The sequence below is a fragment of the Pholcus phalangioides genome, unplaced genomic scaffold (genome assembly GCF_987345545.1).
Source record: "Pholcus phalangioides strain wild (caught in Gottingen) unplaced genomic scaffold, Ppha-v1.0 ptg000015l_1, whole genome shotgun sequence".
NCBI lineage: Eukaryota > Metazoa > Arthropoda > Arachnida > Araneae > Pholcidae > Pholcus > Pholcus phalangioides.
The window spans coordinates 21,220,771-21,234,793 of NW_028301608.1; the positions used below are offsets into that span (position 1 = coordinate 21,220,771).

The window sequence follows — 14,023 nt, forward strand, 5'->3', positions numbered from 1 at the left end:
CTATGAGCTTTATTGGTTGGATTTTTTGTTTTATAAAAGGGATTTTATCAAACCTTTATAGCAGCGGTTCTCAACCTTTTCTGACTCGCGGATCCCTTTTCAGTGTATAATTTCTATGGAAGAGCCCTGTTTAACTCGAGGGGGCCCTTTTTAGTATATTATTTATACGGCGGTTTCCTTTAAGCCTCTTTTATTGTTTGTTTATCAAATTTATTGATTTATTTTATTATTCTCGAGTGGCCGGTTGAGAACCGTTGCTTTATAGTGTAATAACGGCCGGCCTTAAATACAGCTCCAATACCGAAACAATATATTTTTTGAACTCCCAAATCCTATCAACAGATGGCAGCATCGTCATCCAGAAAGAAAATGTTAAAGGATGGTAGCAGCAGCATCTGGGTCTATTTTTGTCCAACCTCCTGTTGTGCAGCCTATTGTTGTTGACAGTAATGAATGCGACATATTGTATCGCCGTATTTACTCCATTCAACTTACCTACGCAAAATACAACGTCACGATAAATAAATAATTCACGTCAAGGAGGGCAATGACGCATTTTTACGGAGTTTATCTCTGAATATCCGAGTGATTTTTTATTGGAGAAATTAGAAAAATACTTCAGAGGTAAGTAGAGAGAGAGAGAGCGAATTACATAGATTTCTTCTTATAAAAAAAAGAAGAGATAAGATTCAGTGTCTTAAACTAAGGATAGGAAAAGAAATAAAATTGCGATTTACCGGTAAATTTGAATTCATATTCAATGAACTTGCCTTAAAATATTTTGTGCTATCTTCTCAATATTTAAATACTGATAATTATTTTCAAAATAAAATGCACGCGAATATTCATGAGAGTTGTGAGAAACATTTTTTATGGAAAATTTTAAATTTACGACGATTTTCAGTGAGAGTAATTTCAAAAATAAAAAAACTCGGATCAATAATATTCGCTTTGGAATCGTGTTGAAAAATTTTAAATCGCAATTCAAATTGTTATAAATATCTGAAATACTAGGTTGTTATTATATAGTGAAACCCCACTACAACGATTCTCGATATAATGACACACACAAATCTCTCTACAACAATATCTTTTCAAGTCTTATTCAAAAATGTCTATAGTCTAATATTATACTCCCACCTCTCTTGATATAATGAGATCTGTAAAACATAGTTATATAGAGGTTTCATTGTATTAATGTATTAAATATTTTAAATTTGTTAAAGAAAATGTGCGAGTGATCTGCTATATAAACTGATATATATATATATATTCGGTGCATGATAAATAAAAATCTTTTAAAGTTTTTTTTCTCTCAAACTTTATTGAATTGTTATATCTGTACTATTTTTGAAAGAAAATTATTATTTATTATATGATCAGAAAATGCCAGCTGAGAAAGGATCGTCTCCTGTGACTGAGCCATGCTATTCGGTTCCAGTGATCAAGAGCATAATGAACAATGGCCAAAGCTGTGATTTTAGAATTTACGTTAATCCTGTCATCAAGAACAAGTGTATCTTGGAAGATAACTTTTTTGATGACTTTGACGAGTCTAAATTGAAGCTTGGTCAACACAAGAATATATACATGAGCGAAAATAGAGACTGGAGTTACGAATCCCCATCTGAAAAAGAGCACTCTGGTGATAAATGTTCGCCTATCAGCAAGAAATGTGATTCCTGTGAAAAGGATTGTGATAAAAACAAGCCACAGTTAAAATATCAATTTAGAAGTGAAATAGAATGTGAGTATTGCATGTCTTGTGCTCTGTCTAGACTTTTTTTTTGTAAAGTCCTGTTTTTGTGAAAAACTTTTCCTTATTTTTGTGAAAGTGGTCAATAATTTTGTGAAAAGTAAGTGGGTTTTGTGGGAAGTGACACAAAATAGTTAATTTATCAGAAAAGAAATGAAATGCCAAATTTATGGTTTTGTTAATTTGTACTTTGTGAAGGGTCAGTATTTCAGATCCAGAATTTTGTAAAAGGTCAGTTTTCCAGACCCAAATTTTAGCTGGACAGACCCCTGGTATGGTAACAAAACTAACTTAAAACATTTGTTTTTCTTCATCAGAGATTTTAAACTTTCAAAGTAAATTAATTATAACCATATTTCCCCTGCATGAACTGACATGCCATTAAAATCAAGGGACACTAGTTTGGATGTTAGAGTCTGGTCCATTCCCGTCATGCCATGAAAAGAGGTTCAATGAGAATCACATGATTGGGAAGACTGATATCAATCTACAAAATACAGAACAAATGCATGAATCGGAATAAAATAATGTAATTTTCCCTTGGAGCAAATGCATTTTGTCCAGGAATTTCATAAAGATAATAAAAATTCATGATTTATTTATCGCTCTAACCTAATTATCGCCAGTTTAATATGAAATAAGATATGATGCTTCGCACATTTTTCTTTTATGTTTAGAAATTGAAGAAATATGCTGCAATTTTTGTGTTATAGTAAAAATTCTATAATTTTTTGCTCTGCTTATTAAGAAATATTAAATACAAACAGAAAGGTCACAACAGGCAAAATGGCCAATGATGTAACTAAAAAACACATAATCAAATACAAAAATACTGTGCAGTCTATTAATTTTTCCATTTAATTTATGGGAACAAGTATGCTTTATCTGACATCAGCAATAAACTGAAATCTGGTAGCAAGAGCAAATATGAAATTCGAAACTTTGTAAAACTAAAATGTGCAGAAAACCCGATAAGATTCAAATCAGTCAATTCAATTGATTCTGTGAATCCAGATATTTGAGAATCTTCCAGAATCTGTGACTCAAATTTCCTGGCATGCTGGCTAATGCATTAATTAATTTTAATTAAATTTCATTTTGAAGTATTTGATCATGGATTTCAAATGAGAAATAGCAGTGGAGCAATAAATTTAATTCATTCTTCTCAACCATGGATGTTACTCAATTCTGAATGAATACAATATCCACAGGTTCCAATGCTGCATAGGGCAAGGATATCTCCATCCAGACCAGATTGAAATCAGCTTCTAACTTTTCATTTCATGATAATATTACAGATAACATTTAGAAGATTCCCATTTAAATAATGCTAGCTCATTTTGTACACTATATCATTAGTATATTGGACTGGTACCAGTCCAATATACTAATGATATAGTATTCTACTGGGATACAGATTTAAAACCTAATTCAGTCCTAATTTAATGAATCAGATTAGACAGATATTTTTATATTTGTTGAATCGAAGAAAGTTGTTATATCAGGGTGAGATTAACTCAAATATATGCACAGGAAAAAATTTCATTAAATTGATGTTCAACTGCATTTCATAGTTCACAAAACTAACTTTCACAGGTTCTCTCTCTCTCTGTATTAATTTCTTTACCATCTCAAAAGAATACAGTTGAACTTGGTTAATGCGACGCTCAATGGGACAGCAGAAAAGTTCAAATTATCCAATTCATCAGTATAAGATAACTAAACGTTCTCAAAAAATCAAAAACTCTATTTATAAAAATTTATTGAACATTATCACTTACTATAACAGTTTTTTCATTGTAGCAACTACTGCTTGAATAAAATGTAAAATGATCATGAGAAAACTTCAAGAATTCCGTTTGTAAATTTGTAATTTTTGGATGCTCTTAAACATTGCATAAAGTCTTCAGGTTTATTTAGAGAATGAAAGATGCAGATTTTGAGTTTCAAGAGCCTTATTTTTTCTCACATGTCTGTAGCCTCTGCAAGTTTTGGAATAGGGACCTCTGTTATTTTTTTAGATTTGTTTCCGCGATGAATTTATACTGCGACAAACTTGTACCACAACGAATTGGAGCTGCAACAAATTTGTACAGCGACAAATTGGCACTGTGACGAATTTGTACCATGACAAATATTACGAATTTACAGGCACAATAAGTTGAGTGCAACAAATTGACTGGCTACGCTTTTTCACCAATGTCCGTATTCGTGAGTTAACCACATTTTTTTTTTATAGAGGTGAAACAAGCTTGGACATGGTAAAAAATGTTATTAAGCTACATTTGATAGTGTAGGATGCATCTTATAAACTAAAATGGAGCTGGAAAAAATCAGTAAACCACAGAATAACGAAAAAGATTACTAAAAGTCAGTCAAGAATTCTAAGAAAAAAAAGACACTTTGCAAATGACATATCTGAATCAAACTTCAAATTATCCAAAACATTAAGAAAGAAAATTTGAATTAAACAGGTAATTTTACAGTATTAAATTAAATAGAAAGCTTAAGTGTAATTAATAAATTTTCAATTATCCAAAAATTCAAATTAACCAAGTTCGTCTGTAGTTCTTACTTTTGAGTTATAAAAATCAGAAATGTATTCAGTTTTCCCAAATGCAAATATTTTGAAATGTTTGCATAAAAGTTTATAATTTTTATCTTTTTTTTTTTAAGTGCATGAATATTCTATGCAAGCTTTGAAGAAAACAATTGAAGACCTTGCTACTGCGATAGAAGGTATATTTTTATTATGTGAAGGCCTTTCTTTCCTTAGAGATTCATTTTTCATTTTCGAATCAATTCTCCAAACATTAAAATAAAATGCACACATATTCAATTCAGTGGGTGGAAGATTATTTATTGGATAACCTGGTAGTCTAGCCATTCTCTCCACAGAGAGCAGGCACACCTTCAACAAGATACTTATATTTTAAACACCACCAAGCACACATTTGCACATCTACCATTTTCAACATCCATACATGACCTAGGCTTTGTCCCATGAGCGATATAAGCGCATTACCCTGAGGGTTACTTTAACATCCAATGTGGAAGACAGATGATTGCACTTCTCAAACACAAAACACTTATAACTCTAACTTCATAAAAATATAACCATGCACACACACTACATTCTGGGATGAACCAGAAGAATGTTCACAAGATGCATGTACAGTTTGATGGTAAAAAAAAAAAGAATTTTTAACATATTTTTCGGGACTCATAGGTGCATTTTCAAGATGTTCAACAAAGAAGTTCTGCACCAATGAAACAAATTCTGCCACGAAGCTGAGCTGCAAGAGATCTCAGCAATGGGAATAAGTCTGGTGGCAGAGCTCTGGCGTTTATTCATGTACCAATGAAAAACGTAGTCAGCATTGCGAACATGTAGTCAGTCATACAGTGAACAACAACCTGTCTATATAACGATACTGTGAGACCAAAAAAAAAAAGTGTTACAGACAGGTTATTGTTATAGACAGTTTGAGCACTTGTGCTATTTTTTATTAAATAGGAATTCCGCCAAGACAAAAGAAAATATCGTTATAGGCAAGTTTATCATTATACACCGGTTTCACTGTATAAAACCTTTGTTTTAAACCTTGAAAACAACTCCATGAGTGGTAACACATAAGTAGATGTTACCAAATTTATTTATATATTGCTGAAATATAATGAAAATTCTTCATTTAATAGTAGTCAGCTCAGTGAAATTTCTCTGGGAGTCTACAACACAGAAATTAAAAAAAAAATCTAATACAGTCAACACTTGCTATAACAGTCACCCAATGTACCCATGGAGGAAAGAATAACAGGAGGTGACGCGACCAGCGCCTCCGTTGAGAAAACATGGGGAATCTAGGTTGCCAGATGAAGCCAGTGATCGCTCTATTAAAGGGACCAAGTAAGCCCAAACAAACCGTGGCTTCCCATGCTTTCCTATGAGAAACATCCCCATTTTTAAAAATCATTTAAAAATTTACTATTCACTTTAGGAACTCGATTTTTTTCCCTCAAATTCTTTGGATATATTTATACAATTGAACGAGAGCTTTTATAATTTTAGTTGTTATTTAATTTCGAATATTAACTTCAACAACATGGAACCTTTTACAAAAATAACCAAAATTTACCCATATCCTGTGCCACAAAATTTCTTCTCGGCATTTTAATTTAAAAAAAATTATGCCAAAGTATGTAACACCTCAGTGCTGAGAGAAATACAATGTTTAAAGACACTTGAACAAGCGGTGTTTGAAAAAATCTTGACTTTTTTTGCGAAAAACATTATATATGCAAAACATTAGTATATATAATGCCTTTCAACTGTTTATATTAAAATATTGTAGAAATATTTCCATGCCAGGCAAAAACTCGAACACACAGACAAACAATTTTAGATTTAAAATTCAGTTCGAAACTGTTTTTTGTCAAATTTTCGTACACATACCACTTTAAAAGCAAAGTAATAGGTACAAAATGAAGAGAGGAAAAAAAAGGCTCAAGTGATTATTTTCCTAAATACTATAGTCCAGAGAGATGACTTATCATGGCTCGTAAAAAAAGTATTTTATTTTTAATATTTTTTTCTCAATACTATATCTACATAGCGGAAGGTTCGGATGGGCGGCATATATTTCCAGTAATACGTATTCAAGAATATGAGAGTGGAACGGAAGAAGGGTGGCAAAATTTGTACAGCCTACAGGCAGCAAAACCATAAATACACAGTGGCGGACGACGTTCAAGCACTTCCAGTACTTTGAGGCACGGGGGCGGCAAAATGCTGTTTGTCCCGGGTGGCAAAAATCCTAGCTATAGCCCTGTCAGAAGGTGCTCGAGCCCTCAGGATTGATTCAGAAATCAGAATTCCTCATGTAAAGCTTAAGACGAGCGCCCACGGGCCTGAAACACTTTCGAAATGTCCCGGATCTATCATAATGATGAACGAAACAAAAAGGCAAGATAAACAGTTAAAAGAAAAAATTATGAAATTGCATTTTATTGCAGCTTCATATTATTTTAATTAATCATATTCCCATAGACATTAATTTGATACATCAAATTTTTAAAATAAATTGAAGCACTGAACTAAAAACTTATGACGGGTCTAGAGTGGAAAGTGATCTCCCCCTTTTTCAAAAATAAATTAAAAATATAAAAACCCCTTATACAAGGATAAACTTTTATCTTTCCCCTTTATCGGATCATCTAGATTACCTGAAGACGCATTAAATGGACATGGTGCTTAAATTTATTTAGTTATTAATATTTTAAAAGAATTCGATCCGGCAAAACACATGTTAAGTATAGGGAAAAGAGCGGTTTGTTTGGGCTTACTCGTCAGCCCATAGGGTTGCCACAACGGCTTCAATTTTCGTTCCTGATGTCACCTCCTGTTATTCTTTCCTCCATGCAATGTACCAGACATTATATCAAAAGGAAAACATATAGGACAGCCATTTTTGGAAGCATTTGAGACTTATCCCATGCTATCCAGTTGTAATTGAATGCCGCTGTGGTGGTCAAGTGGTCATAGTAACGGACTCGCATCGTGAGGATCCAGGTTTGAACCCCACCGTCCCCGCAGTGGTGGTTGGCTGAAGTTGGTTTCCTGTGGTTCCCAACTTCGAGGCGCAAATGTGAGCCGATCTCCCCATAAAAAAGTCTCGCCACAGAGAGCAACAGGCCTGCAACCATAAATTATTCAATCATTACACTTCACTCATACTTAGAAAATTGGTGGCAGATGGCAGCACTACACATAACAAGCATCACACAGAAACAAACTTCACATCAGATTTATGTATGTGTACATGCACATTACCACGTGTACCAATTTGTTAGAGGTTCCGCAGAGGAAAATGGACGGGGTGCATGTGTGGTTTAGTAGTAATAGTTGTAATTGAATGGACGCTATGACTTTTGACCATTATAACGAGAATTTGTTTACTGTATACAAGAGGTATTCAATTTAGTACCTGAACACCTCATCTGACGAGTTGCACTGATACAATTTAAAAGAATAGCAGTTACTAAATTATTATTTTTCATACTTACAGATGTATCAAGCCAGCTGGTATCGTTATTACAAGAAAATGATACTTTACAACAAGAAAGTGATGCACGCAACATCGCCATTGAGCAGCTTCTTAAACTAACAGTGAAACAGACAGAGATGGAACTCAGACCAGTGCAAATGTCTGTGATAATACCTCCAGCAGCTGATAGCGTTGACGAGTGGAACTAATTAATATATTTTATTCGAAGTGAAATACTATCAGGTGTATAGATCCATATTTTTGTCACAGCATTTATTTAGCATTGAAACAAGTAGCAGCTATGAGAGCGTTTTTACGTGCACGCCTTTTGTTGTGTGACAATATTTTTAAATTTTTATTGAGGTTCTCATAATTTTACGGGAGTAGTTTTTACAAAAATTGACTTTATGATGACTGAAGCTGGCAGAATTAATGCATGTAATTTTAAAGGCGGTTGCCAGGCCAGTAGCAGCTCTAGATGACAATTAACAAGGTGCAGTATTTTCTGAGGACCTCACAGATGTGCTAAATAAAAGTTAAATTTTCGTCAATAGTTGTTTTAAGGGCATCATAAAAATAATAATACGCCAAGGGCTTCAAATCCTAGGATCAACATTATGCCAGACTAGCTTCTTGTGTGTTTTCGCTTCTCTCTCCCATTACATAGACCAGATCTTGATAGGTTGGTAATTATTAGAGACTGGAAGTTTAGGCACTAAAAACTTTAAAAATAGGCAGGAAAAAGGCACTAAAAATGCTTAAAATAGGCACTAAAAAGGCATTTATAATTAATGAACAAAAAGGAAAATAACCAAAAACTAAGATATTAAGGGTCCGAAAATTGGCTGCTGTTACACCGTCTATTGTTATTTATTAGTTAATAATTTAAGTCAAGTTAATTCTTCCTACCAAAAAGGTGTGATCCTTCTCAAGCTTAGGGCAGAGGTGATTTGATCCAATACTATATACATAATTAGCTAACATGCAAAATATTGCTAGCAAAAATTAAATAATTAGTGAATAATTGCAGTTTGACCTAATTGGTCCTTGCGCCAATAAACCCAAAATCGAATCCAATAGTTGCAGTTATGTTTTAATTGGAGCTCTTACAATATTGATGCGAGTTTGATGGTACATGATTACTATCCGAAAACTATATATAACAGAGGCGAAAAATGTTTGTCACTTCTGTGCCTGATAACACTTTTGTCAGATGTCTGTCTTTCAGGCACTTACTCCTATTTACATTCTAATCACACTTGAAGGAGGTGAGGCTATCTGATAAGAATCTATACCAAGAATTAGAAAATTTTAAAATGAGCAATTGTTTTGGAGTTATACAAAATATGGTCTCTAAAATTCATGGGCATATAACAATGTCAAAATAGGTAATGCCGGCAGGAAAAATTTAAAAAAAAACCGCATTTTTACCAAAAAAAGGTTTAAAAATAGTCAAAAAAGAGACATTTATGGAATTTTGCCTGAACTTCCGGGGCTGTAGTAATTATTTATCAATAGTTATTATTAAAAGAATTATTTGCTCGGTTTCAATTTGTCTAAGCATAATATGCAAGTACTACACATTTGATTGAATTACCATATGCAGTCGAACTCGCTTATAATGAACACAGACATTACAAATTTCCACTTATAACAAAGTTTCTTTATGCTGCAAGAAGTTTGAAGTGCTTATCTGCATTATTTTTATTGCTTACAATGCACACCGATTTAAGCAAAGTACGCCTATAATGAATTTTCAACCGGTTTTCATGCATGAATTTTCCAGAATTTCTTTGTAATTGTATTTGATCTACTTATCTGTAAACATTGTATTCTACAATGCATATCTGCAACTGATATAATGCTCCCTTTTTTTTCTTGGAAGGCATTCTATTAGGGTGTTTTTGAGAACTGTATAATCCTCTTTGTTTCTTTTTTTTTTTTTTTACTTTGGCAAGTCCCATTTCACCTGCAGAAAACCTTATTAAAAAGAAAAATTAAGTTTTTATTTACAACAATCTAACAATACCTTTAGTGCACTCGTACCACCAGGTAGCTAGATTCGGATTTTGGTAGTGGTGTTATCATGTGCTAGTTAATTTTTGAGAATGTGCAAGCACTATCTATAGCTTCAAAAATTGAAGCCATACAGTTGGTTGAGAGTGAAAACTAGAAAAAAAGGAAGGCTTAAAGGAATTCTACATTCCTCCAAGTTCACTATCTACAATTTTGAAGACCAAAGAGGAATTGAAGAGAAAGTTTTCAGGTGGTGATCTGAACATCTCCAAGAAGAGATTCAGAGAAGGAGCTCATACTAATGCGGAAGCAACTCTTTTTTTAAATGGTTTGAAGACGTGAGATGGAAAATGTTCCAGTGACCGACTTCTTGCTAAAAGAAAAATTGTGACATTTTGCATGCTTATTAGACAAAAATGATTTTAATGCAAATAATGGATGGTTACAAAGATTTAAAGATCGCCATGGCATCGCATTTAAATCTATTTCCGGCAAAAGTGCTTTGGTTGGCAATAGACTGAATTGAAAATGGTTAAAAACCAGTAAAAGACTTACTTCCTATTACAAACCTGTGGATGTATATAATGCGGATGAGACATGGATATTTTATCAGTTGCTCCCTGAGAAAATTATGGCTTTCAAGAGAAGAATGCAAGAGTGGTAAAAATTCCAAACTTTATGTCTGCTATGGTATGTATGAAGATGGCAGTGATAAAAGAAAGATTCTCATAGGAAAATAGAAAAATCCACGATGCTTTATAAGGGGAGGAAAAACTTCCTGTATCATAAACAGCAAACAAAAAAGCATGGATGATCTGAGATTTTTTTCTGAGTGGTTGATGAGATGAGCCTTTTTTAAAAAAAGAACAATTTTGCTTATAATAGACAACTGTATGCCTCGCAACACCAAAGTGATTTAGAAATCGATCATTGTTCATCATCTGCCATCAAATCACACGATAACTTACAGCCTCTGAATCAAAAAGCATAATAAAGAACCTGAAAGTAATGTACAGAGGAAGTGTACTCCAAAAAGTTTTTATTAGTGCGGAAAAAGAGAAAGAAACAATAACTGATGTGCGACAAACTTGTCTTATGTTAGCTAATGCTTAGAATGATGTTCAGAAGTGACTATTCAGAATTGTTGGAGGCATTTAGGTGGTGAAAATCAGTTGAGGTGTTCATTGTTATGCAGTTCATGAAAATGAAGATGATGAAACTTGGATTCACCTGATGAGAAAAAAAAATGGATTGCTCCTGGATTTTTTTTTTTTTTTCAAGATTGTATAAATGTTGATCAGGACATAAACCGGTGGCAACTCAGATGAGAGATGCAGACATTGTCGATGAAATATAAAATAAAAATGATGAATTCAAGTGATGAAGAAGATGGAACTGTTATAGAAATAAAAAATTATATTCCAAAAGTGGGTAGCTATTCTGAATTTGGAAAATCTTAAAACTTATTTTGCGTTCCGAGGTAATGTTCCAACATTAGATTGAGTGAAAAAACGTTTGACATCTATAATCATATCAAGGGAAAAAACAAACAAATGATCTACACATATTTTTGTTGATGTAATTAAGTAAGATTTTTAATTAAATTTTTTACTTTTTTGAAATTATTTTATGCAATCTCTATTTTATTTTAAGAATGCTCAGATTATAGAAAATTGCATGTCATTACATGTAAATTATGTTTCACGCACATTTTGCTTATATACGTTACTTTATATGCCTTATTTTTTGAGCCAATACAAATATAACAAAGTTCGGATATAATGAATAGTTTTGCTGTTTTTCTTGACTTTGTTATGAACGGGTTCGACTGTACACATGCTTAATACATGTGTTATATAAGATTATTGTTTAGTCATTTTTTGTGAAGTTTCACCTGATTCTCTTACCATATTCACGTTTTTCATTTTTCACATATTTATTGACGTCAGTTTTTTTTCGTTACATGTACTGCTTGTGAATTATATGTTGTAGCTTATGTTTGATGTATGAAATTCAACGCAGAGATTGTTTTCTAATATACAGAATACCTAAATAGATCATTTCCAATGAATGAAAAAAATTTTGAGAGTTTTTATTGTTCAGAATAGGTATAAATGTTTATAAATGATTATCTAATTTTTTTTAATGGCATATTTTTAATTATCAACCTCTGTATGAATAAGCTGTCATATTATTATATAATCTGATTGAAAATAAGTTAATTTTATAAGAACTTGTACAGAAAATGTTGGACCAAACTGAGGGGGGGGGAGGAAATAGACATCAAAATCTTATATTTTATCCATCAGGATGGGGGGAAAAATTAGTGTATTGAATAGCATAATACAGATCATATCATAGTTGAGGAACTTACTTTCACAAAAGGGGACATTTTCCGCAATTACTAAATTCACAGTAGAGGTAAAACATGTATTCTTCCAGAGAGGGCTGCTTTACAAAAGTAGAAAATAGCCCGCAGGTAGCATATGGAAGTGGTAGAAGAATATTTAAATACTATGTTTCTTGATGGACATTCAAGGGAGTTATCTACACTTAAATTTTGGAAATGTTCTGTTTTGAAAATGTTATCTTTTGATTAAAATTGATGCTGATTAACTCTGAAAATTAGGAAATTTCTACGCCACCTTGTTGATTTCAAAAAGTTTCATCTAGCTAAGGAAGGTACCCTTACTATTCTCTCATGTGTAAGTAACGTAAAAAAAACAATCATTCTAAAATGTAGCTTAGAAAGCAATACTGAAAATGTGAAGAAAATCCCCTAACACAAAAAAGAGGCCAACTTTGTTGTTTCCTTTTGAATGAATAGTACTGAAGTGAATGAACAAGGTGAATATGTTCTCTCTTGGTAGAAACCCGTGTCGTCTTAATGTGGGCCATCATGATAATGACATCTGATTAAGAATTTTGAAAGTAAGCATGTGAATTGGTAGGTAAAGGTGTTTCTAGTCAGATGGGGGGGGGGGGGGGGAATGATGCCCTTAAGATGGCCCTAGTAGAAATAACTAACTTCACATTGTAATTTTTATTAAAAATATGTATCGTTTCAATAAACCCTGTTGCATAATCAGACAGAGCTCATCCCAAAGATTCAAAAACTGTTAAAAAGTAATTAAAAAAAATTGAAAATGTTCCCTTTTGAAAATAAATTCCTCAGTTAATATAGCATCTTTCTAAAAATTTAATATATCATATTTAATATATATTTTGACACAGGGCCACAACTAGATGCTTGGTTACTCTGGGCAAGCACACATTTTGACGCCCCCCCCCCCTCCTGTAATGTTCAAGGAGAGGTTTCAGAATGAAACTTGAACCCCTTGGGTCTAGCACCAGGGGCATGAGACCTGCCTGCTCCCCCCTAGTTACGGCCCTGTTTTGGCACATATCTTCTAAAACTATGATGGAATGTTTTTGCTTTGATTCAGATTATGTCAACTACTGAGATATGAATAACAGAAAATGGAATTGAAAATTCGCTCGATGTTATGTGAATTATATCCAAGTGATTATATTGTGTGTATATAAATGGAGAGTTGTTCATAAACTGGAACTATATTTTGCATGCATTTATCCATAAAGATTAGGTATTCTCAATTTATATTGTTTTGCTATCAGCTCGCGAGATATTCATTTATGCTAATTCAGTAGTTTTATATTGGCCATTCCAAAACTTAATTGCTAGTCACTTGCATTTTTTAGTGCCAATAAAAAATGTTTCATTTCCCCAATGTGTTTTGTGTCATAATTCCCAGTAATCTAGCTGCAGCTTATATTTATTTAAACTTTTCAGCGGTGATTCTGAGATATCTTGCCAAACTTGATCTGTTTTGTTTCAGCCACACTGAAATATCTCATGTCTCAGCTTCTGGAAAAGCGTTGAAGTTGTTTAACAGAAAAACATGTTTTCCATTCCCCCACTCCAATCAATCAACTACCAGTGGGTGGAGTCAGCTGTTGTTCAAAATTAGATAAGAGAAGGAGAGACAGACAGATATGACCACTGACTGCCCAGAGAGACCATCTTGGGATGGTTTGTGCTCTTTCCCAAAGAGATGGACGGTCTTGGAGAGCTGTGTACCTAACAGTCTAAGTGCATATATAGTGTTGTGTTTGATTTTTCAGTGCTGCCATCTATATTTCAGAAGTGAGTGATGTGTTATGATTGAATTACATTTGTACTGTTTGT

At 33.1% G+C, this 14,023-nt stretch overlaps 1 protein-coding gene across 2 annotated transcripts; it reads left to right on the forward strand.

The window, feature by feature from the left end:
• Positions 1-380: 380 nt before the first annotated feature.
• On the forward strand, positions 381-13,560 carry LOC149075662 (uncharacterized). 2 transcript variants are annotated; one of them, XM_089243145.1, is made up of 4 exons: positions 381-624; positions 1,384-1,747; positions 4,433-4,495; positions 7,822-13,560. In XM_089243145.1, the coding sequence occupies exons 2-4, from the start codon at positions 1,387-1,389 to the stop codon at positions 8,007-8,009; spliced, it is 612 nt and encodes a 203-aa protein (XP_089099271.1). In that variant the 5' UTR covers positions 381-624; positions 1,384-1,386; the 3' UTR covers positions 8,010-13,560. The 2 variants fall into 2 exon arrangements, with proteins under 2 accessions (XP_089099271.1, XP_089099272.1); XM_089243146.1 differs by lacking the exon at positions 381-624 and adding an exon at positions 632-739.
• Positions 13,561-14,023: the final 463 nt, after the last annotated feature.

Coding starts and splice junctions, on each gene's coding strand:
- LOC149075662 (XM_089243145.1), top strand. CDS start 1,387: ATGCCAGCTGAGAAAGGATCGTCTCCTGTGACTGAGCCATGCTATTCG. Junction 1,748..4,432: donor ATTTAGAAGTGAAATAGAAT/GTGAGTATTGCA, acceptor TTTTTTTTTAAG/TGCATGAATATTCTATGCAA. Junction 4,496..7,821: donor CCTTGCTACTGCGATAGAAG/GTATATTTTTAT, acceptor TCATACTTACAG/ATGTATCAAGCCAGCTGGTA.